The 22743-nt window shown below is 40.5% G+C and overlaps 2 protein-coding genes and 1 long non-coding RNA gene across 4 annotated transcripts in view; 1 reads left to right on the top strand and 2 right to left on the bottom strand.

Moving 5' to 3' along the window:
- The window catches only part of col7a1 (collagen, type VII, alpha 1), an 85480-nt gene that overhangs the window by 18886 nt on the left and 43851 nt on the right, over positions 1-22743 (bottom strand). The window contains exons 85-97 of the mRNA XM_059330356.1: positions 21284-21364; positions 20652-20720; positions 13551-13586; positions 6935-6994; positions 6778-6822; positions 5325-5390; positions 2757-2792; positions 2614-2673; positions 1756-1881; positions 1595-1666; positions 663-698; positions 513-572; positions 363-407 (exon numbers count right to left, since the gene is read on the bottom strand). Of these exons, the coding sequence (XP_059186339.1) occupies positions 363-407; positions 513-572; positions 663-698; positions 1595-1666; positions 1756-1881; positions 2614-2673; positions 2757-2792; positions 5325-5390; positions 6778-6822; positions 6935-6994; positions 13551-13586; positions 20652-20720; positions 21284-21364 (792 nt within the window). The remainder of the gene's footprint in view (positions 1-362; positions 408-512; positions 573-662; positions 699-1594; positions 1667-1755; positions 1882-2613; positions 2674-2756; positions 2793-5324; positions 5391-6777; positions 6823-6934; positions 6995-13550; positions 13587-20651; positions 20721-21283; positions 21365-22743) is intronic.
- Positions 1474-2651, bottom strand: LOC131969146 (uncharacterized). Its single transcript, XR_009394089.1, has 3 exons — positions 2614-2651; positions 1756-1881; positions 1474-1666 (listed from the first exon to the last, which is right to left on the bottom strand). It is a non-coding gene; the product is annotated as an uncharacterized LOC131969146 (long non-coding RNA).
- Positions 7433-10478, top strand: LOC131969145 (uncharacterized). 2 transcript variants are annotated; one of them, XM_059330314.1, is made up of 4 exons: positions 7433-9063; positions 9596-9717; positions 9882-9981; positions 10129-10478. In XM_059330314.1, the coding sequence occupies exons 1-4, from the start codon at positions 8744-8746 to the stop codon at positions 10196-10198; spliced, it is 612 nt and encodes a 203-aa protein (XP_059186297.1). In that variant the 5' UTR covers positions 7433-8743; the 3' UTR covers positions 10199-10478. The 2 variants fall into 2 exon arrangements, with proteins under 2 accessions (XP_059186297.1, XP_059186298.1); XM_059330315.1 differs by having other exon boundaries at positions 7436-9063; positions 10122-10478.

Genomic DNA, 22743 nt, shown 5'->3' with positions numbered 1-22743 from the left:
TCTCCCCCCGAGCTCCACGAATCCCTGCGGGACCCTGAAAAAACACACACACACACACATATGGCTCCAAACAGAAAAGAAAACATCATGCATGTCAACAAAACTGGAATCAATAATGTTGTGACTCAGGGTGTGCACTTAGATTAAAGCGTGAGCACAGGTTGATCATGCTTCAAGATGAACAACACTGTGAGGGAGGTCAGAGCCTGCTGAATAATTAGTTTACAATCGAATACATCGTGTCCTTGTGAATAACAAATCTTCTATCAAAACAATAAAAATGTATGCATGTGTTTTCCCTGTGTGCCTGCATCGAAGACTTTGGTTGAGATAGAAAAATAAAGGAAACATTTGGTGTTTACCGGTGACCCTCTTTCCCCATCCAAGCCAGCACGTCCCTCCTCTCCCTAAGAAAAAAACCCAACACACATATACACCAGTTTCAATCATCCACAGGCAGATTCATATTAGATCACATCTTCAATGATTCACAGATGTAACGGATGTCTTACTCTCGGCCCTGAATCTCCTCTCTCTCCTCTGGGACCGGGGACTCCAACACCAACTTCCCCCTGGCAGCAGAAATAATAAGTACACCCTTCAAAAAAAACGATTAACATTTAAACAGGTAGAAAGAAAAATGTGTCGGCTTGGATAGTCACCTTGTCGCCTTTGCCCCCGTTGGTACCAGGAGAGCCCTAGAAATAGAAAGAAGTATCAATCATGTAAATCATAAATCATATGTTCAGGTGCATTCAACTTTCTCTTTCTCAGACTGTGAAAAACTTTACTTTTACTCGGGACTGACTGAACATTGGTACAGGCCAATATAAACCTGGCTGACTAACATCAGCCTATCGGAAATAAGATCACACTCGCTGATCGCAGTGGCTGATGTTTGTGTCGCATCAATTTTGTGATGGATAAATGTGTTTGTTATCTCGAGTCAAACTGGGACAGTAGCTAGCACACCCAGATGCTGATTTTGGAGAAGAAGCTGCTGACTAGACAGGAGTCCCTGAGTCCGGCATGATGTAGGAAGGCAATTTTTATTTTTTTTAATTTTACACATTGGTATCAGCTGAGTTTCACAATCATTGTATCCCAAATTTAAACATATCACAGAAGAAAAAACAGTTAAAAGTAGGGATGGATGCTTGGACCTGCCAACTCGATAATCTATAACTTTAACAATCAATTCATTGATTAATCGCTACATGCATACATGGGCAAAATAAAAATAAATAAATAAATAAATAAAATATATATATATATATATATATATATATATATATATATATACAGTACTATACAAAAGCCGTTTTGATAACGGACGCTTATATTTTGAAAGGACGAAAAGAGACTTCCTGCCGATTGTAAACTCACGTGGTGACACTGTAAAGTTAACGTAAAAATTCCAAGTGATCGACCAAATTCTTGACGTCCATTAATCGATCATTGATTAATTATTCCCATCCCTAGTTAATATATGATAAGCAGTCATTCAACAAAATAAATTCAAGCCTTAACAAGACTATGTTTAGCTGAAGCTAGCTACTAATCAGAGAAAAATAACAGCAGCATCTAAACTCACTGCCTCTCCAGGAGGTCCAGCGGGACCAGGGGGTCCAACATTTCCTGCACGGCCTACAAAGCCCTGGAGACCCTGAAAAACAAGACCATGATAGTTGAAAGACAACCACAGGTATTAAGACGGAAAGAACACAGTATTATGTAATCAGCTGCTGCACCGACCCTCTCCCCTGGTGGTCCAGGAGGTCCTTGTTGTCCAGTTTCTCCTCTCAGGCCAGGTGGCCCAGTAATACCTGACTTCCCCTGTAGACCCGGAGGGCCAGCTGGACCAGGAAGGCCTGAATCTCCCTAAAATCAAGTCAAGAGTTAGACTTTGACCTGTGGCACATCAGTCTGTGTATCTCTTGGTCATTGGATTTACCGTTCACAAAAGGATATTAAAAACAAAAAATAGTTATCTGAATTTCGTTTCAAAATAAAAAACATTAAACTGTAAATACAAGGTGTTTTACGTTATCAGGGTAAGAAAGGGACTAAAGACTATATTGAATAATTTAAATCACTACAAAACAGAAACGGCCATTGTTTCATAATCTGCGACCGCTGTCATTTACAAAATAAGAGCGCGAATGATCGGTGAATAAAATGTATTTCTCTTTTCAAATCTTAGTCACAATAACAAAATACGCATTATTTTTCTTATTGTCTGTGTGAAAACACTAAAAGCACATCACTCAATACGTAAGTTAGTTCAATTATCTAAGTGGTACAGTGAAAAAAAAGTAAGAGTCGCAAATTGTCATTATAACTAAAAAATTTAAATACAATTATTATTATTATATATATATATATATATATATATATTTAAATATAGTCTACCCTCCTCTGACTCTGATAAAGAAAATACCTTGTGTATAAATTTTAATGTATGTATTTTACAACAAAAATCAAATAACCACTCGTTGTTTGTTTTTTAAATATCCTTTTGTGAACGGAAAATCCAATGACCAAAAGATACACAGACCCACATCTGATATATCACACTATTATTACAATGCTGCACTAGATGCTGTTACTCACCTTCAAACCTTGTGGCCCGACCCGACCAGGAGGACCTGCCAGCCCAATGCCCTTCTCTCCCTGCAGCACACATTTTGTCATAACTGTCACAATGACTGGATTTGATCTTAGGCAAATTAATTAAACACAATACAGAAGCTTACCTTATCTCCTTTTGGCCCAGAAGATCCCTGCGCCCCCTGCATGAAAAAAAAACAGATATATACAAAATTAAGAATAACTGATTGCAGATTTTTTTGAGTTTGTATAAAGCAGTGGTAGGCAACCCGTGGCTCTGGAGCCACATGTGGCTCTTCAGGCCATCTGCAGTGGCTCACTGTGGCTGTGACAAAGAAATTATATGGAATGAAACAAATGAATTAAATTAATTAATTCCCTGCATTTTATTTTTTATTCATCATTAGTGTAGGCCCATTTGTATTCTACAATTGTAAAATTGTGTAGCTTACATACAGCATTAAAAAAATGTTTCAACAACCAAAATGTGCATCATAGCTTAAAGAAGTCCACGGCCCGGTGCCTTAACCTCTACATTTTGCCAACTTGATGTCTTGTTTTGTGGTTCCCTTTCAATTCTAAATCTCCTGAGATAGTTCTTTGGTGTCCAGCCTCTCATTTGCACTTGGGTCTTCGCTGCATTCTGACAATATAATTCTAATTATATCATAATAATAAATGTTCATTATGACCTAAAAGTAATATTGGTACGATAATTTAGACTTACCAGGCTGTTTTATTTCCATTGTAAGCCTCAAAATAAGGTTTGTGGCTCCATTCCGACATTTTTTCTGATTTTCTGGTCAACAATGACTCTTTTGTTAGTAAAGGTTGCCAACCCCTGATAAACAGTGTTACAAAGTTCTGCAGATATCTGTTTGGCATTCATTATGATGCAGGTCGAGACACGTTCAGTCAGTATTAGGCTATACTGTCAGTGGCTTGGTTATCATTACACTTAACATGCCTCGTTTACCTCAAGGACGACAAATAATCAAAACGTCGAGCGTCAGAGGAGATTGGTCTCAATTACAGCTGACACTTTTAGATATGAGGTCTGGAGACTTTAATAACTGCTGCAGAAAAACGGCTGACTAAGGTAAGATTAAAAAATTGGACTGACTATGCAAAGAGAGAGTTTGACATAAAGAAACCAAGTTTAAATTTGTGGTGAAAACCTGTAGCTGTATTTTTATGTGTTTACTGCCCTTTTGTGTGATTTCTGGATAACAGAAAAGTCTTGCCTCTGAATCACAAGTGTAAGTAGGATGTGATTACATAAGCAGGATGAGTTAAGCTGGGGCTGATTACTGCACAGGCCCTCAGAGCAGAAACATGCTAGATATGCTGCACTTGATTTTAATATAAAAAGTGGAATTTTAGTAGATTGTTACAGTAAAAATAGCAAGCCTTTTTTTTTTTTAGCAACAACAGCATATTGAGCTAAAAAAAACGTATCATCAAGTCATGAAAAAGTAAATGAAACGTATTTGAATAAAACAACAAATGGCCTTAATAACTGATGAATAAATATAATAATAAACATAAATATAAACATCAAATAAATGAATCATTCTTCAGAAGAGATTAAATTCTAAATAAATATGATCAACAAGCTAGTTATTTATGCACTTAAAATATAGACAGCAAATAAATGTCTTATGCAGATTTCACAAGCATTCACCAATGTTTCATTTTATGGGATTTGTTCTTACGAAAGAACAGAATCTGCACACAGAATATGAGTGCTGATATATTTGTGGAAAATTACTGTTAAGTTACTGCATTTCCTTCAAACAGAGATATACTATTATGGGATTACAATTACAGTCATTTTTATATCACTTATAATCTTAATTATTATTTTGATTATTTAACAAAGCATTATGGTCTTTTAAATTAAATAACCACTACACTAACACTTAAATTTACATCAATTATGTTAATTGAGAACGGTGTCATCCAGCAATTAGTGATGGATGAAGCTATTTAAAGGCCTTTATTTTTTTTTATAGTTATTAATTTCTCCTATATGGAGAGTACAGGTGGAGAAAGGTAGGAAAAAGGGGAGTGGATGATATGTAGCAGTGTGCCGCTGGTCGGAATTGAACTTGGGCCACTGCTGTAAGACACACACTGCTAGGTGAGCTACCTGAGCATCTTATTGACTTCTTTTTTGTGTGTTTGTTATTTGACAGGTTTGCCCATATAGATGGAATAAATTAGTTTTCAGACACAATCCTCTGTTAACTGACATTTCTTTTTTTTTTGTGATATGTTTGGAAGAGATTGATTAAAAGATATACACTTTATCTGTCAACATTAAATCACTATCATTTTATAGAAAGGGGTAAAAAATATTTTATTCCAACTTTAGGGCGACTTGTATATTAGTCTCATGTCCTTTAATAGAGACTGGCTGGGCATTTACCTTTGCTTATTAGGACCAACTGGCAAACTCTTCAATTTACGAAGAAATTAGATTTACCATTATATCATAGGTAAGAACAATTTTGCAATTTAGGAACACCTTCGTGAATCTGATGCAGACTGTTCTAACTTTCTTAAGAACAAATTTAAGAAAAAAGCTTAAGCTGATATAAGTGAATGAGGCCCATCGTGAAAATATACTGTATGTTTACAACAAAAACCACATTCAATAAAATTGAACACATGAGACATCTGAGAGTCTTTTAAAAAATAATCCAGAAAACAAACAGTGGCAGTGGGAACTGATTACTCACATCTTCTCCAGGCTCTCCTGGTTCCCCATCCACTCCCTGAAATGACAACAGACACAATGATGTAAACATGTTGTTGTGTTAACTTTTAATATGCGGAAAAGGGTTACTCTGTATATTAGACCGTGGATCAATAATGTGTCGGCGCTCTTGGCAAACAGGGAAAAAACAAGTTAACAGGAAGGCAATCAAGGCACTCAAAAATATATGAAGAACAATCAATAAAGCCCTTATTATAGTGGCAACAATTGTGAAAACGTGTTCTGAAAATGGCAAATTTTCAAAACAAACTTGTTTCAAAGCCATAATGAAGACCTACAGTGGTTGAAACATCCACCCATATGCCTGTGACTTATGAACCAGGAAGGCTCCTCGGATCCTCCGACTTTCTCTTTTAGCTGTTCCACAGAGCAGAACTCAAACATTTGGAGATTCAGCCTCAGCCTCTATTCTCCAAAACGCTGGAACGGTCTGCTGGAGGATCTGTGAAGCGCTAGAAATACTGATACTTTTTAACGTAAACTAGAAACCTATCTTTTAAATCTGGCTTTTATGAAGGGTCTTATTATAGACATATTATCTTTTTTATCACAATTCTATGGTTTATACTTGTTTTTATTAGCTTAGCTTTTATCTATTTTAGCTAGATTTTATTGTTTGTATTAAGTGTTTATTTCAATTCTAATTCTTGTACACTTTTCATTTATATGTATATTATCTCAAATAAAATTTGATTGATTGATTGATCCATTATCCTAACCGCGTATCTGAACTTTGGTTGCGGGGGGCTGGAGCCGAGAGGCGGGGTACGTCCTGAACAGGTTGCCAGACTATCGTATGTTTTTTTGGACTGTGGGAGGAAGCCGGAGAACCCGGGGGCCTGGTGAGAACCCACGCTGACATGTGGAGAACATGCAAACTCCACACAGAAGAGCCACAGGCCGGAATCATACTGGCTACCCTCTTGCTGTGAGGCGAGAGTGCTAATCACTACACCACCGTGTAGCCCTGGTTGAAAGATCTTTTCTTTAAAAAAAAAAAGAAAAAAGAAATAGTAATCTGTCTTTTTTATGTTTCTTTTGGAGTAATGGCTTCTTCCTGGCAGAGTGGCCTTTCAGTCCATGTCTCAGGACTCGTTTCACTGTGGATAATAACACACTCTTACCAGCTTCAGCCAGCATCTTCACAAGGTCTTTTGCTTTTGTTCTTGGGTTGATATGCACATTTTGGACCAAAGCACGTTCATCTCTGAGACACAGAGCCCGTCTCCTTCCTGAGCGGTATATATATATATATATATATATATATATATATATATGTTTACCCACCACAATAAAGGCTTTTTAATATGATAATTATTTGTTGGGGTGCCTGTATTTCCTTCCTGTTCATAATATTTGTTGCTCTGCAGCATGATGCCACTCACTCTCTCTCCTTTGCTGCCAGAAGCACCTTTGTCTCCCCTGGTACCCTGAAAGACAGCAGTTATGACACAGTGTTAATGAAAAAGCACTTGATGTTTTCACACAGTCTGGGCACTGACTGAGAGTGAGCCTTCATGCTAATGTTTGGGTCAGACTCACCTTTTCTCCAGGTAGACCTCTCTCTCCAGCCACGCCTGGCAGTGTTTGACCATTAAGACCCTGCATCAATCATAACCAGGAGAGAGATGTCAGGTGCATGCAGCCAGTGGCAGGCAGAGGATGGTATTCATTAATGGCCATATTTGCAAATAAATAACATTGAACCCCCTTTACAACACTGTTAGAGTGAAATTGAAGTGTAGAGGTCATTCCCTTTTTATGATCTAATTTTGCATCAATTTATGGTAGTAATATCCATTTGTGTAAAGGGAAATTTAAAGAAATCAGTCGCTAGGTGAAAATTAAAAACATAAAAATATAATTGACTGTAATTATTAATGCAGTCAGGCTATCTAATCCTATCCTGTAGATTAACTTTTCCCATTAAATGCTGAGTCACCACACATATACATACCTGTACCTGTATCACTTATTCACCTCAATGATGCATTTATTTATTTTAGTTCACTAAAACGTGTCAGGATCCTAGTGTTTCTCCCTGTTTTCCCTCCCCTTTTGTGGGCGTATGTCTTGTCTTGGTTTCCCTGTCTTCTGTGTGTGTGTTTGTCTGGAGCTGGGCGGAGCTGGAGTTACCACTTACCTGCACACCTGCTCACCATCAGCCATCTTCAATCAAGCCACCTGCCAACTATCAGCCACCTGCACACCTGCTCACCATCAGCCATCTTCAATCAAGCCACCTGCCAACTATCAGCCACTTCCACTCTCCCCTGGATATAAGCCTGGTTCAGTTCAGCACTCGGCGCCAGATTGTCAACTTTGCTCAGTAATAGTGAGACGAACTTTGGCTCTGTAGTTCTCGTTATTTATAGATATTCTTGCTTGCTAATCCCACCGAATTCTCTGTCCTCAGTTCCTGCCCTTGCCTGCTTCCCCCCCGGACTCTTACAACTACCTCTGCTCCAGCTCCAGCCCCAGCACTGCACCGCTCCAGCTCCAGCTCCAGCTCCAGCCCCAGCTAACTCCTTCACCTTCATTAAAGAAATTTTTGTTGCAACTCTTTCGTTGACTCAGTGTCTGCATCATAGGTCCAGTTCTAGTCAACCATGACAGAACAATCTGGCCATGACATGGACCCTGCAGACCTCGGCTCTGAAGCACACCCCGTCCAGCGAGCTGTCAGTCATCAGGGTGTGATCATTGGACAACACGAACACAGCATTCGCGTCCTGTCCGCGGACAACCAGGCTCTTGCCCAGCAAGTATCTTCATTAACCGCACAAGTTTCAGCTCTACTCTCCGCTTTTTCATCAGCTTCAACTGCTTCTGCCCATCCTGCAGCCTCTGCTCCACCAGCACGGCAGGATTCCCGAGCGACGGACCCAGATCCTTATTCAGGTCAGCCAAGTCTTTGTCGAGGTTTTTTGTTCCAGTGTACGTCTGTTTTTCAGTTAAAACCCACATCATTCACCTCAGACACCTCCCGGATTCAGTATATTTGTGGTCTGTTAAGGGGCAGGGCTCTGGCATGGGCTGAAGCCAGGTTTTCCCGGCAAACATTTAATGACATGAGTTATGGTGATTTTGTTGAGGAGTTTAAAGGTGTGTTTGACCACCCGGATTACCAGTCTGATGCCTCCATGCGCCTAATGACCCTCTCTCAAGGACTACGTCCAGTTTCCGATTATACCATTGACTTCTGGACTCTGGCTGCTGAGGTGGATTGGACTGATGATGCCTTGAAGACAGCCTTCAAGAAGGGTTTAAGCATTCAAATCAGAGATGAACTTGTTTCCAGGGATGAGCCTTTTGACCTGAAGACTCTGATTTCTCTGTCTAATAGGATCGATGACCGTCTCCGCTCCCACCGTCGGGAGAGAGCTGCGATGTCCCCAGTTTCCAAACCACAGCCTACATCTGCCTCTCTGGTCTGCACTCCCATTCAGGACTCCTCTCCGGGCTCCCCTCAAATACCACCTGAGGAGCCCATGCAGCTTGACCGGGGCCATCTCTCCCAGGAGGAGAGTTCACGGCGCCGTCAGGCAGGCGCATGCCTATACTGTGGCAAGAAAGGTCATTTCATCTCTCACTGCCCGATTCGACCAAAAGACAGGGCCCGTCAGTAGCTCTGGGGGTACTGGTGGGCCAAGCAAGATCCCCCTCTGTCCGTAAGTCCCGTTTTCAGATCTCTGCCACTCTTTACTGTCCTGCTTTGTCGTTGCCTCTTTTTGCCCTAGTAGATTCTGGAGCAGAGGGGAATTTTTTGGACCAGCAGGTGGCGATACAGACAGGTATAAGGTTGTTGCTTTTGGAGCAACCCCAGACTGCATTGGCTGTGGATGGACGCCTGCTGGCTCGTGTTACACATCTGACGGAACCACTCACACTCGTCCTGTCTGGCAACCATAGAGAAACCATTCAACTTTACATAATCTCTGCTCCCTCCACTCCATTAATCCTTGGTCACCCCTGGTTGGTAAAACACAACCCTGACATTGATTGGGCCAAAGGGAGGATTTCTGGGTGGAGTCCGTTTTGTCATGCAACCTGTCTGCAATCTGCTTTGTCCCCAGCTAGGGTCAACCCACTTTCTCCTGAACAACCTGCCAATCCACCAGATCTCTCCAAGGTCCCTGAGATCTACCACGACCTGGGAGAGGTCTTCAGTAAGGACAAAGCTCTCTCTCTCCCCCCTCACAGACCATATGATTGCTCCATCGACTTGCTCCCTGGTGGTCCGTTGCCTTCCAGTCGTCTCTACAACCTGTCTAAACCTGAACGTGAGGCCATGGAGGTGTACATCAGAGACTCCCTTGCAGCAGGTATAATCCGACCCTCCTCTTCTCCTGTGGGGGCCGGTTTTTTCTTTGTGTCAAAGAAGGATTCGACTCTGAGACCCTGTATTGACTTTCGTGGCCTAAATAACATCACTGTCAAGAATAAATACCCCTTACCTCTGCTTGACGCCGCTTTCACCCCTCTGCAGGGGGCCTCAGTTTTCACCAAGCTCGATCTCCGGAATGCGTATCATCTAGTGAGGATCAAGGAGGGAGACGAATGGAAAACAGCCTTCAACACCCCATTAGGTCATTTTGAGTATTTAGTGATGCCGTTCGGTCTCACCAATGCCCCAGCCGTTTTTCAAGCTCTTGTCAATGACGTTCTAAGAGACTTCCTGAATAGGTTTGTGTTCGTCTATTTGGATGACATTCTCATTTTTTCTCAGTCCATAGAGGAACACCAGGAGCATGTCCGCCTCGTTTTGCAACGGCTGTTGGAGAACAGATTATTCATCAAGGCTGAGAAGTGTGAATTCCACGCCAGGGAGGTCAGTTTTTTGGGCTTCATTGTTGGCGAGGGACAACTTCAAACCGACCCAGAAAAGGTGAGAGCTGTGGCAGAGTGGCCAGTTCCAGAGAACAGAAAGCAACTACAGAGGTTCTTGGGGTTTGCAAATTTCTATCGGCGATTCATCCGGGATTTCAGCCGTGTGGTCATCCCTCTAACTCGCCTCACTTCCTCTTCTGTGCAGTTTTGTTGGACTCCCGAAGCAGACTCGGCCTTCTCCAAGTTGAAAGGTCTGTTCACCTCAGCACCAGTCCTCATCCAACCTGATCCAGCACAACAGTTCGTCGTGGAAGTGGACGCATCTGATATGGGAGTCGGGGCGGTGTTATCCCAGAGGCGAGAGCCAGACGGTAAACTTCATCCCTGTGCCTTTTTCTCTCGACGTTTGACCCCGGCCGAGAGGAACTATGACATAGGCAATCGTGAGTTACTGGCTGTCAAGATGGCTCTCGAGGAGTGGCGGCATTGGCTGGAGGGATCCGAGCTGCCATTTATGGTCTGGACCGACCACAAAAACCTTGCCTATATCCAGTCGGCTAAGCGTCTCAACTCCAGGCAGGCCCGCTGGTCCCTCTTCTTCAGCCGCTTCAGCTTCACCCTTACTTACCGTCCTGGCTCCCGCAATATCAAGCCGGATGCTCTGTCTCGGCAGTTTAGTGCTGAGGAGACGTCAACTGAGCCCGAGACCATCCTGTCTGCCTCTCAAGTGGTGGCACCCATTACCTGGGAGATAGAGTCTCAGATCCAGGAGGCACAACGCACCCAGCCAGACCCCGGAGGAGGCCCTCCCAACAGGCTGTTTGTTCCTGATTCCGTCCGGTCCTCAGTTCTTCAGTGGGTGCATGCCAGTAAGTTCTCTTGCCATCCTGGAATCAACCGAACTTTATCCCTCCTCAAACGTCACTTCTGGTGGCCTACGATGGATAGGGATACCAGATCCTATGTCCTAGCCTGTTCCGTCTGTGCCCGTGGTAAAGCCTCCCACTCATCTCCTGCTGGTCTGCTCTGTCCTCTACCTGTTCCCGGTCGCCCATGGTCCCACATTTCTGCTGACTTTGTCACTGGTCTCCCAGCTTCCCAGGGTAACACAGCCATACTTACCATTGTTGACCGCTTCTCCAAAGCTGCACATTTCATAGCCATCCCCAAACTGCCCACAGCCAAAGAGACTGCTGAGATACTTACCACCCATGTTGTTCGCCTCCATGGCATCCCTGTTGACATTGTTTCTGACCGGGGACCGCAGTTTACATCACAGGTATGGCATGCTTTCTGTCAGGGCCTAGGTGCAACAGTCAGTTTAACCTCTGGTTTTCATCCTCAGTCGAATGGACAGACGGAACGGGCAAACCAAGACCTAGAGGCCTCTCTGCGCTGCATCACTGCCTCTAACCCCTCTGCCTGGGCTTCCTTCCTCCCATGGATTGAATACGCCCATAATTCCTTGGTCAGCTCTGCCACAGGTATGTCACCTTTCGAAGCATCACTTGGGTATCAGCCTCCTCTGTTTCCCTCCCAGGAGGAAGAACTTTCAGTTCCTTCAGTTCAGCATAATCTCCGTCGTTGTCAACACATCTGGAACAAGACCCGAGCCGTTCTTCTCCAATCTTCTGCCAAGACCAAACAAGCAGCCGACAAACACCGCCTCCCAGCCCCCCAGTATCACACAGGTCAGTCAGTTTGGTTATCCTCAAAGAATATCCCGCTCAAGACAGATTCCCGGAAACTGTCCCCCCGTTACCTTGGTCCATTCGAAATTGTCAAGATAATCAATCCCTCTGCTGTTCGCCTCAAGCTCCCCAAGTCCCTCCGTGTCCATCCCACCTTCCATGTTTCTCAGTTGAAGCCTGTCCGCAGCAGTGACCTTTGCCCTCCACCCGCTCCTCCCCCTCCTCCCCGGATCATTGATGATCACCCTGCGTATACGGTGCGCAGGCTCCTGGACGTGCGCCGCAGAGGAAGGGGGTTCCAGTATCTGGTTGATTGGGAGGGATATGGCCCAGAGGAGCGGGCTTGGATCTCTCGGGCCCTCATTCTCGACCCGGATATGGTGAGGGACTTTCACAATGCCAATCCTACCAAGCCTGGGGGTCGCCAGGAGGCTCCCATTGGAGGGGGGGTACTGTCAGGATCCTAGTGTTTCTCCCTGTTTTCCCTCCCCTTTTGTGGGCGTATGTCTTGTCTTGGTTTCCCTGTCTTCTGTGTGTGTGTTTGTCTGGAGCTGGGCGGAGCTGGAGTTACCACTTACCTGCACACCTGCTCACCATCAGCCATCTTCAATCAAGCCACCTGCCAACTATCAGCCACCTGCACACCTGCTCACCATCAGCCATCTTCAATCAAGCCACCTGCCAACTATCAGCCACTTCCACTCTCCCCTGGATATAAGCCTGGTTCAGTTCAGCACTCGGCGCCAGATTGTCAACTTTGCTCAGTAATAGTGAGACGAACTTTGGCTCTGTAGTTCTCGTTATTTATAGATATTCTTGCTTGCTAATCCCACCGAATTCTCTGTCCTCAGTTCCTGCCCTTGCCTGCTTCCCCCCCGGACTCTTACAACTACCTCTGCTCCAGCTCCAGCCCCAGCACTGCACCGCTCCAGCTCCAGCTCCAGCTCCAGCCCCAGCTAACTCCTTCACCTTCATTAAAGAAATTTTTGTTGCAACTCTTTCGTTGACTCAGTGTCTGCATCATAGGTCCAGTTCTAGTCAACCATGACAAAACGTCCCTGGCCTCTCATAGCTCATACAAGTCCAATTCCAGTCTGGATGCTTCGTAAAACATAAATAAAAACAGAATGCATTAAATTCAGAATACAGTCTATATTTGAACAAAACAATAACGTCTAGCTGTTGAACTTAAAATATACTTTCTTTGTTGTCAAGTGAATATCAGTCACAAACGATTAGCAAATGATTGCATTCTGTATTATTTATGTTTTAAACAACTTCCCAACCTTTCTGGAATAGTGTTTATATTTTTTAGAAAGATTCCAACTCATATTCAAAACTTCCTTTGCACTGAAAACATATCACACATATCTGTGTGCTCTGAGAAGTGTACTCCCAATCAGATATTTACCTATAGGGCAGGCTGGAGTGTGTCTATTTATAAGAGAAACAATGGCACTTTTTCTATAGGAACCCAAACGGCCCTTTAAGTAGTTCTGCACCAGCACTCAGCTACTCAGTTCTGCTTTCTCACATAGCATTTATTTTGCCATTAACTTGCGGACTGAGCTGCATCAACTGACTATGTGACACATTTGATTACGTACATGAAACTACATCTCCGTCTGTGCACTCACCCTCTCTCCTTTAACTCCAGGGGGTCCAGCCACAGCCTGTAAGAGTACAGAAAAAAGGAGAAAGTAATAGTAATTACATGTGCAGCATAGAATGGCTTCATAAAAAGATCGAGACGAAATGCAACTTCCTTTATTTGAAAAACAAAAGTATTTTCTATGTAGGAGGAACAGGTCTTATCACAACTTCCTTAAACGATTTAAGTCTAAATACCATGCTTTTTTATATTCTTGACAATTTAATGAACAGTCTTATTTTTTTTTATTTATTTATTTAACCTTTATTTAACCAGGAAAGTCTTATTGAGATTAAAAATCTCTTTTACAAAAGAGTCCTGGCCAAGACAGGCAGCAGCACAGTTAGTTACAGACAATAATTTAAAAACATAAAAATAGTCTGCTGATATAACTGACTCAGAGGTACTTTTTTTATGTTCCCACCTTCAGCTCCGCCTTGACAGAAAGATGACTTCCAGAAAATTTGTCAAGAATGAGTAAATTAAAGGAAGTTCAAGTAATAAGGACTTAAATTAAAAAGAAAGCTGTGTTTTAGTAAGCTTTACATGTGCATGTTATCAAAGTTCATTGCAGGTGTAGAGCTGGAAAATGCAACGTCACTTCATCTTTGTTTGTGTGTGAACAAATGGGGAGGCTGCTGAGCAGATGGGCAAGTGCTGCCTGGTTATTCATCAAACTACTGAACTCACTGACAGTGTCACTGTGGCTCTGTCCAAGGTGCTGAACCCGAGGCAGTCAGCAGTGAGGGAGCTGCTCAAAACACTCGTCACGATTCATGTCAACATTACAAACAGCAGGAATGGTGGTGAATACAGAATACCAGACAAGCTGCTGCATCTTGGGTCTTTTTCTCCAGACACATTTTACCAGCAGAGTGAAACTACAACACAGGTAATAAACGGTTTTAACAGTTCTTTGGTGGCCTTGTGGTTAAGACACATAACATACCCTGTGACTAGGGTTTGCGAAATTCCAGGAAGTTTTAAAGTTGGAAACTTTCATGGGAATTAACAATTTTGGAATTTCTTTCAATGAAAGAATTGATTGTTATAAAATAATCAAAAGTTGTAAAGTACTTACAAAGAAATCGGTTGTCATGTAATGTCATGTTTTTTTATGTCATGTAATTTTTTAAATATTGAATATTTCCAAAATTCCCAGGCTTAGCTTCCCATGGAAAGTTTCCGAAAAATTTACCAGAAATTTAACGGGACTTTTCCACCTTTTTGCAACCCTAGCTGTGTTGTCAATAGAGGTGTCACAATTTCAACCCTAAATTAATAATCTAATCTCTATCAAACTTAAAAGCATGATCGACTTCTTGAAAAACCGACCATATGGTCTTAGTGTGGTACATTCCAGAAATAATATGGCGGTAAAACCACACTCAGGACTCTAAAACTGAACAATAGGATAGCTTTGAGTGGTGAAAAAAAAAATTGAAATTGAAAATTGAACTGTTTTGTGACCTTACAACTAAAAGTTGTATTGTGTTGAATTGTGACAGCTCTACACCTCAACATCCTTGGTTCAATTATAGCCAAGGACCTTAGTAATCCCCAACTATCTAAACCTACAACAAGATATGAACTTAGGACAAATGTTTCCAGTCGGAGATATAATTTAAAGGCTTTTAAAGCCACATAAAAGCCCTTTTAGTGTCAGAACTTGAGAACAGCTGCCTGCCACCATACATTTGATAGAGCACCTTATAAAGGCGTCATGTAAAGGAATATGATGCAGAATTACGAGCAGACATTATCAGGAGGAAAAGGGGCAGGAGCAGCAAACTCTCCTAGAACCAATACAGAAGTGTGAGAAACTCAGAGTAAAGCTGGTATTTTGTTGTTGTTGTTGTGGATGACCAATCCCTTTTCCCTGGTTGAATAAACATGTGCTTTAGATTTTTTTTTTTTTTCACACTTTCAAACCTGTTTACATATTCCAAAACTGACTCTGAATATGCTGTAAAAGCAAGTTGCCAAATCCAAATGCTCAGAAAACACTGCAGGTTAGAGTTAACAGCTATTAAATGTGTGTGTGCTATTACATGTTCTTCTGAAATCTGGCAGCAAACCTGATAGACTTGAGTTCTGCATTACAAAAAGCTGAGCTCCAGGCTAAAAGTATGACTGCTTCTGGCTCAGACAGCAGGGAATCTGCAGCAAATTAGGGCACAGCGCAAATCATTTTTTATAAGATGATGTCAGGTGTACTTATAGGTGTGTAATAGTTTGGTAGCAGTTAAATGAAAGCTTGTGTTTAAAGCTTATTATCAATTTTGTAAATAAATAAGTTGTATCGCCTCATGTGTAATAGAAAGTGAGGAACAGAGATGATTTTGACTTGCGATGATGTGATGAGCCCTGCAGAGAGAAAGTTACTAATGTTTGTGACCTTCGCTGTCATTTCAGTCTCACTGAGCTGAAATTTGGCTTAATGAGATCCTCATCAGCAGAATTGGCACAGACATTGTCATGTCGAGCCAATCCCTATTAACAGATGTCTGCAGTCATTCAAATATAGACAACTGGAAGGCAATAATATTTCAGTGTCAGTGTTAAGGTAGTTCCCATTTAAAGGCCAGGAAGTGCTGGCAAATTATGGCTGAGCAGAGGCTAGATTAGGGTTGCAAAGGGGTGGAAAGTTTCTGGTAAATTTCCAGAAACTTTCCATGGGCAGAATTATTAAATATAAACAAATCCATGACATTTTAACAGATTCATTTTTAAGTAGAACTTTATCTAGTTTTAATAATTCTATTGGACAATCAATTATTTCATTGAACAACAAAACCATGAATGTTGACTTAATAACTCGTCTACCCCCACCCCACCCATTTAAAAAATTTGGTAAAATGCCCCCCCCCCCCCCCCCCCCCCCCCAAAAAAAGGCCCCAAAAATTGCCATTCAACATGTGATGGGGGAATGTACAGTGCATGTAGGGGGCACGGCCTCAGTAGCCCTGCAGTAAGCAGTGTGCTGTGTCCATGTGATTGAGGAATAGCAGCTATCCACGTCTACTTGCATGAAATCTGGTTGTTTTAGGCAAAATTATGCAAAAATATTTTTCCTAACTATATTTAAGTTCCCTGATATGGGCCAACCTTCAATTTTATAAATTCCCGTTTTAGAAAGATAGGAACTTTAGTAATCCCTCGGGAAGGTTCCCTCAAGAAATTACACTTCCAGCAGCAGCACAACACCAATACAATAAAATAGAAAAGAATAAAGTTAAAAACTAGTATAAATGTGCAAAATTAGAGAATGCAAGACAAAAAAATACAAATATAAGGAAATAATTTACAAGAAGAAATAATGTACATTAACACGAGGGAGTGCACAAACAGTGTTAAATTAGTGCAAGTGTATTAAAGTGTTTATTCCCGTATTTTGCAATTAACTCCTGTTAATCCTCATAATTTCACATTAATTCCCATGGAATTAGGGGTTATCCAAGTTTCCAACGATGAAAATTCCCAGAACTTTGCAACCCTAGGCAGGTTTATTGTAATTTAGTTCAAATAAATAGTCCAACACCTACAATGTTTATGCTTGTACACAGTCGCCCGTAAAGTTGGAAAAATTTTGTTTTCAGACATGTTTGGAAGAGATTGATTAATAAAGTTTTGAGAAGATACACACTTTATCTGCTGAGCATAAATCACATTGTCAATAATAATAAATGGAAAAATTTTATTTCAACTTTATAGTGTATATCAACTTTATAGTGTATATCAACTTCATAGTGTATATTCTAGGGACAAATATTAAATTCAAGCAATAATGAGAGCAGCTGCACTGACACAGGCTCTCCTTTTTGTTATATCTAGATGAATATTCTGATCAGTCAGGGATGTTGCATACAGATAAACAGTGCTAAGAGATAGATTGGAGTTCCTTGTATTTTTGCATTATTTAGTCATAAAATGTGGTTTGATATTTCTCAAAATCACATTAATGATGAAGCTAAACATGCCTGAAATGAAAACTGTGCTTCACTTGAAGGATGATGTTACACTTAGTTTGCTTTATTACTTCACGTAACGTGAAACAAATTATAGTCTTTAATTTTTTCATTTTTTACAAAACATTATCCCTCTAACATATTATAAGATTCAGGTTGCCAATTTGAGATGCACAGTGACATCCATTTATTTGAAGGGAGAGCCATGCATCCCTCCTTCACTGAGCATCACAGTCGACCTTGGGGTTGCAGGTGCTGAATGACTTATGGCCAAGAAACATATGAGCACATCTCTGGTAAACACAAGGTTTGAAGTGGTGGGGGAAAAAAAATCAATTTTATGGATTTTTCTTTGTAAATCAACAAATCAATTTGTCCATAAAATCACATGTTAGTCACATGACCATTCCTTAGCTGAGGACAGCCGTAGTATAAGATAGGTAAAAAAAAAATAATGGTTGTTATACCCTATACATTTGTTTCGCTATGGTATTGAAAAAGTAGGCTATTTTATTTATTTTCAAAAGGGAGACTTTTTACATTAAAATTTTTTAATGGTTTCAAATGCAACAAAATGTGTGATACTGCCAAAGTTTGACTTTCTGAGGCAGTTATCGAACAGTGAAAATGTCATACTGATGTAACTCTAATCACCCCCTATTTTTCTTGTTTCTGAGACCTAAACTATGAGATATAAAGACAGGTCCTTCACTGCAAACCAAGACTTCTCTTCCACCTTTTTTGCCATCTTGCTTTCTCTGAAGTACTCTGAAAGCACATGTGAATGTAGGAAGGATAGCATTAGCTTGTGAAGAGATGAGAGTAAATAACCAACCAAAATAGACCATTTTATGCGTTTTGTACAGAACAAGGCACACCTTACTACCTACTGCACCTCAACTCACTGATGGGGAAGTCTGACTTGCAGTAGCTTTTTTCACATATTATTTCCTATTTGGATCTGAAATAGAGACACCATTTAATAAATATGCTAATTTGGAAAACTTTTGAGTGTTATTAGCTTTGATGAAGATCACACCACATTTTATTGATGCATAAATGTGAGTAATTCCAAAGAGTTCACTTTCTTTTTCTTGGCACTGTATGTGAGTTTATGCAAGACAATCCAAACCAGCTTGTGCCACCAGCAGACTGACAGGCTGGTACAGGCTTTAATACAGCACTCAAGCCAATTATCCATAAATCTATTCAAGTAATTAGCTGAAATTCACATTTATGCTTGGCTCCTCGGTTATTTTTAGAGTGGGAGGCACTACAGGCCTCCACAGGGTTTTCCCCTATTTTGCTACAATTCTGAAAAAATAAAAAATAAACTCCAGGGCTGTACTGCACCAGATAATATAAAGTGACTAAATATGTTCCAGACATGTGAAACCTCATTTTACTGGGTGAGCAAGTGCAAGGGAATTTGCTCTTTGAATGTCAATCAATAACAGTCGTATAACAGAGAAATCCCGTTGAGACAGCCTGAACTGGGAGATGGAGCTCTTGTATTTCTGCCTAATCACGGCTTAAAATACCCACCAAATGGCAAGGAAAGCTTATGCTGGATATTTAATATAACAGTAGGTAGCTCACTGAGAGAGAATGTCATTTTTGTCAGATGTTTGTAAAAGTTTGTGTCTCCCGTAATACAGACCTGTTGGGTGTTTTCACCAGGACTCACACAATACATACAGCGAAACAACTAATAAACATTTCCCAGGTCAGAGATAGGTTTGCATGTGTAGATGCAAATAAGGGCAGTTCTGTAATAATCTGATGTAACTCTGTGTTTGAAGTTGATGTATAACACAAATTCTGGATTCAAAGTTCTTTAAACACTCCAAATACTTGCCTAGCTCATTATGTTGACCTTAATGGTTATAAAGGGATAGTCCACCCCAAATTATCTCTGTTTGCATCCGTCCACATAAGGCCTTCTGTATTTTTTCCTATATTATATATGTCGCATACCACTTGTACTATACTGTGTATATCTCTGCATGTATTCAAATATATTTATTCATTCATGTTCGTACTACTACATGCAACAACTTATTTAAACTTATTTGACATGCTAAAATATATTTTCTCCAATGTGAAATATCTGTATAATGCAAAGTACTGTCAGGAAAACAAACAAACTCAAAAATATTTATTAATAATAAATGCCAAAAAGCAGAAATGTATGTATATAATGTGTATAGAATGTATGTATATTTCTTATTTTTTCTATTCTTACTCTGTCTTCTATATCTATGTGTCTGTATCTAAAGCTGCTGTGACAACTAAATTTCCCCACTGCAGGATAAATAAATTCATATCTTATCTTAAATTAAAAAATACTTTTTTTTCTTCTGACCTGTAGTTCTATTCATCATCGTCATTGATAATGATTGTTTTGGTGTGTGTTTCCATGAGTTAGAGATAACAACAATATCCCCAACACCTCTAAATATAATGGGACTCAATGTACTTCGTGTATTAACTATTTTATTTCTGCCAAACTACACCCGCCAACGAAGTAATAGTTAAATACTGCAAACTCACCTGAGCGAGCTAACATTACAGCTTAGATGGTTGCCAGTGTAGTTCTCTCATACACCTGGAAATTCCCACCAAAACAATGTAGATTGATCTAGAAAAGCTACTGGCAGGTCCAACCACCAATGGGAAACATCTATATCCTGATGGTTGGAGTGCTTGGTATATTCCTCTCCCTTTAGCCTCACAGCTCACACTGCTGCTGTCTATAATATCAGTTTATAGAGAGCAGCAGAATATGACCCACTAACAGTGGGGCTCCTAGATAACATCAAGAAGTGTACAAATTGCAGGGGAATGTCTCTGGAGCACCGTTTGGGTTACAGGCAGCCCCAAGCGGACAAACACCAGCAGCCCAACCACGGCCCCCGAAGGAAGACTCTGAATAGGCATAAGATGAAAACGCTCGCAGTAGGAAGCAAATAACATCGCTACAGAAATGTATTTTTATCCCTTCAGGCTGGAAATCATTCTGTAGCTGGGTTCACATCCAATAACCGCAACTGCAAAACCAATTGCCATTGACTGTCCTGTTAGCCAGAGGCCACTCTGAGCATACAGCATGTTCTCACCTTCCCTGGAGGACCGCTGTCTCCCTGCTCCCCCTTTAAGCCGGCCAGGCCCGGAGGTCCAGCAATGCCCTGAGGAACAAATTACACAATGATGACACGAGGGAGACCTGAGAGAAACAGCACACTACACACACAGTCGGCCACTGAAACACACACACACACACACACACACACGGGTTTTAATACATCATGGGGACTCCAGTTTTAATCATCACAATCATGCCATAACTCAGTTCGCCTATACACGCCTTCAAAACTCTATCAGGCTTTATGGGGACATCCGGAACAACCAATAAACATGCTTTCAAGGTACATCATTTACAAGAATAAGCATATTTCACACAGATTATTTGGTGACTAATGGGGACCTACTTTTACATAAAACAATGAAAATAAGTTACTTTTCTAGCCAATTAGCCAATTCTATAATTGTGGAATTTGCAAAAATAGTAAAACTTCAATTCAAACCTTGAAGCAATCACAGACAGACAGACAGACAGACAGACAGACAGACAGACACACACACACACACAGACAGACAGACACATAGACACACACACACAGACACAGACACAGACACAGACACACACACACACACACACACACACACACACACACACACACACACACACCTGCTTTCCCGGTAATCCTGGTATTCCTTCTTTTCCGGGTACCCCGTCTCTTCCAGGGACTCCTGGTTTACCTGCTTCACCCTGCGGAGCAGCATACCCTTCAGTGTGTATAATCACAAGCATGTGCAGTCATATTTACATTTAAGTGCAAGACAATACGTTGCAAATCATCTGAAAAGATCTGTGAAGCTGTCATCAATCTGTAGTCCATTTAACCTGCAACACCACAAATGATCAACTGATACAGATCAGTTATGGTCCTTCACTTATTTTATATATTTAAAAGATAATGATAATGTATTACGACTAAACCCCTACAGAGTGATGCAGGACTTGAATGTTTATTACACAATAAAGACCCACTCGCTGTACATTATCGCCTTCAATACACGGCTTCTAACTAAAGAAATCACAAAAGATTGATTTAAAAATTAAATTTGCTTACGAAAAACTTTTTCAGTTGTTGGAACTGTATCAAAAGTCTGTGATCACAACTGGATCCACAGAAACAGCCTGTTATAATTTTCAGAGACTGTTCTGATTTTTGAGAGCAAACTTAAGACTTAAGTTTTATTTTGGCTTTTACTTGAACCATTTTAAAATATTTTCTGCTCGTGCATCTTAGTGTTACAACATCTTCTTTTTTATTTTTTCATTTATTTGCTATTATGTATTAGTCTATTTTTATACATATATATTGTATCATGCTCTACCTTTTAATTATTTATCTATTATTTTCGTCTTTTTTATCTAGCTTTTTTACTTTTTATTATTATTATTTTACTTTTGTTTTTTATTTTATTTCATCTTGCCTTACTTTTTATTTATTTATTTTATTTAATTCATTTCTAACCTGCCTCCAGTGTTTCCTCACTGCTCAACGTTGAGATGACGCTTCCTCAGTTTGTGCTTTGTTTTTAATGGGATGTTTGCTTGTTTCTATGTTTTATTATTATTATTTTGATTTTTTTCCTTTTTTTATGTGAAGCACTTTGTGTTACATTTCTCTTGTATAAAAAGTGCTATACAAATAAAGTCTGATTGATTATTGATAGCAGTGTTTTGCTTTTTAGAAATAACAGCATGTCGTAATTGACCAATCAGAATTCAGTTTTCAACAAAGCTGTGTAACAAATTAATATATTTATTTTATAATAGTGAGATGTTGCAACACAAACAGCCAAAAGATTACAACAAAAAAACAACAGCAAGAAAACAGTCATGAAGAGTTGGTCCCCTTTTGTAAAAAAAAGTGAGTACAGAGTACACGACACGACATGAGGTAGTTTTTCATCTGGAGGTACAACAAATCACATGTCTGTACCCTGCTTTTTCAAATTATGAACACAAAAAGCAGCAGAAGCCGCCATTTGTCAACCAAAGCTTGGTACACATGTTTCGACATTTTCACTTAATTACCTTCCCATTTTCAGTTATAATAAAAATGCCTCAGGCTAAGA

This window comes from Centropristis striata, chromosome 3 (assembly GCF_030273125.1).
Source record: "Centropristis striata isolate RG_2023a ecotype Rhode Island chromosome 3, C.striata_1.0, whole genome shotgun sequence".
Classification (NCBI taxonomy): Eukaryota; Metazoa; Chordata; class Actinopteri; order Perciformes; family Serranidae; genus Centropristis; species Centropristis striata.
This window is presented reverse-complemented; position numbering and strand designations above follow the sequence as displayed.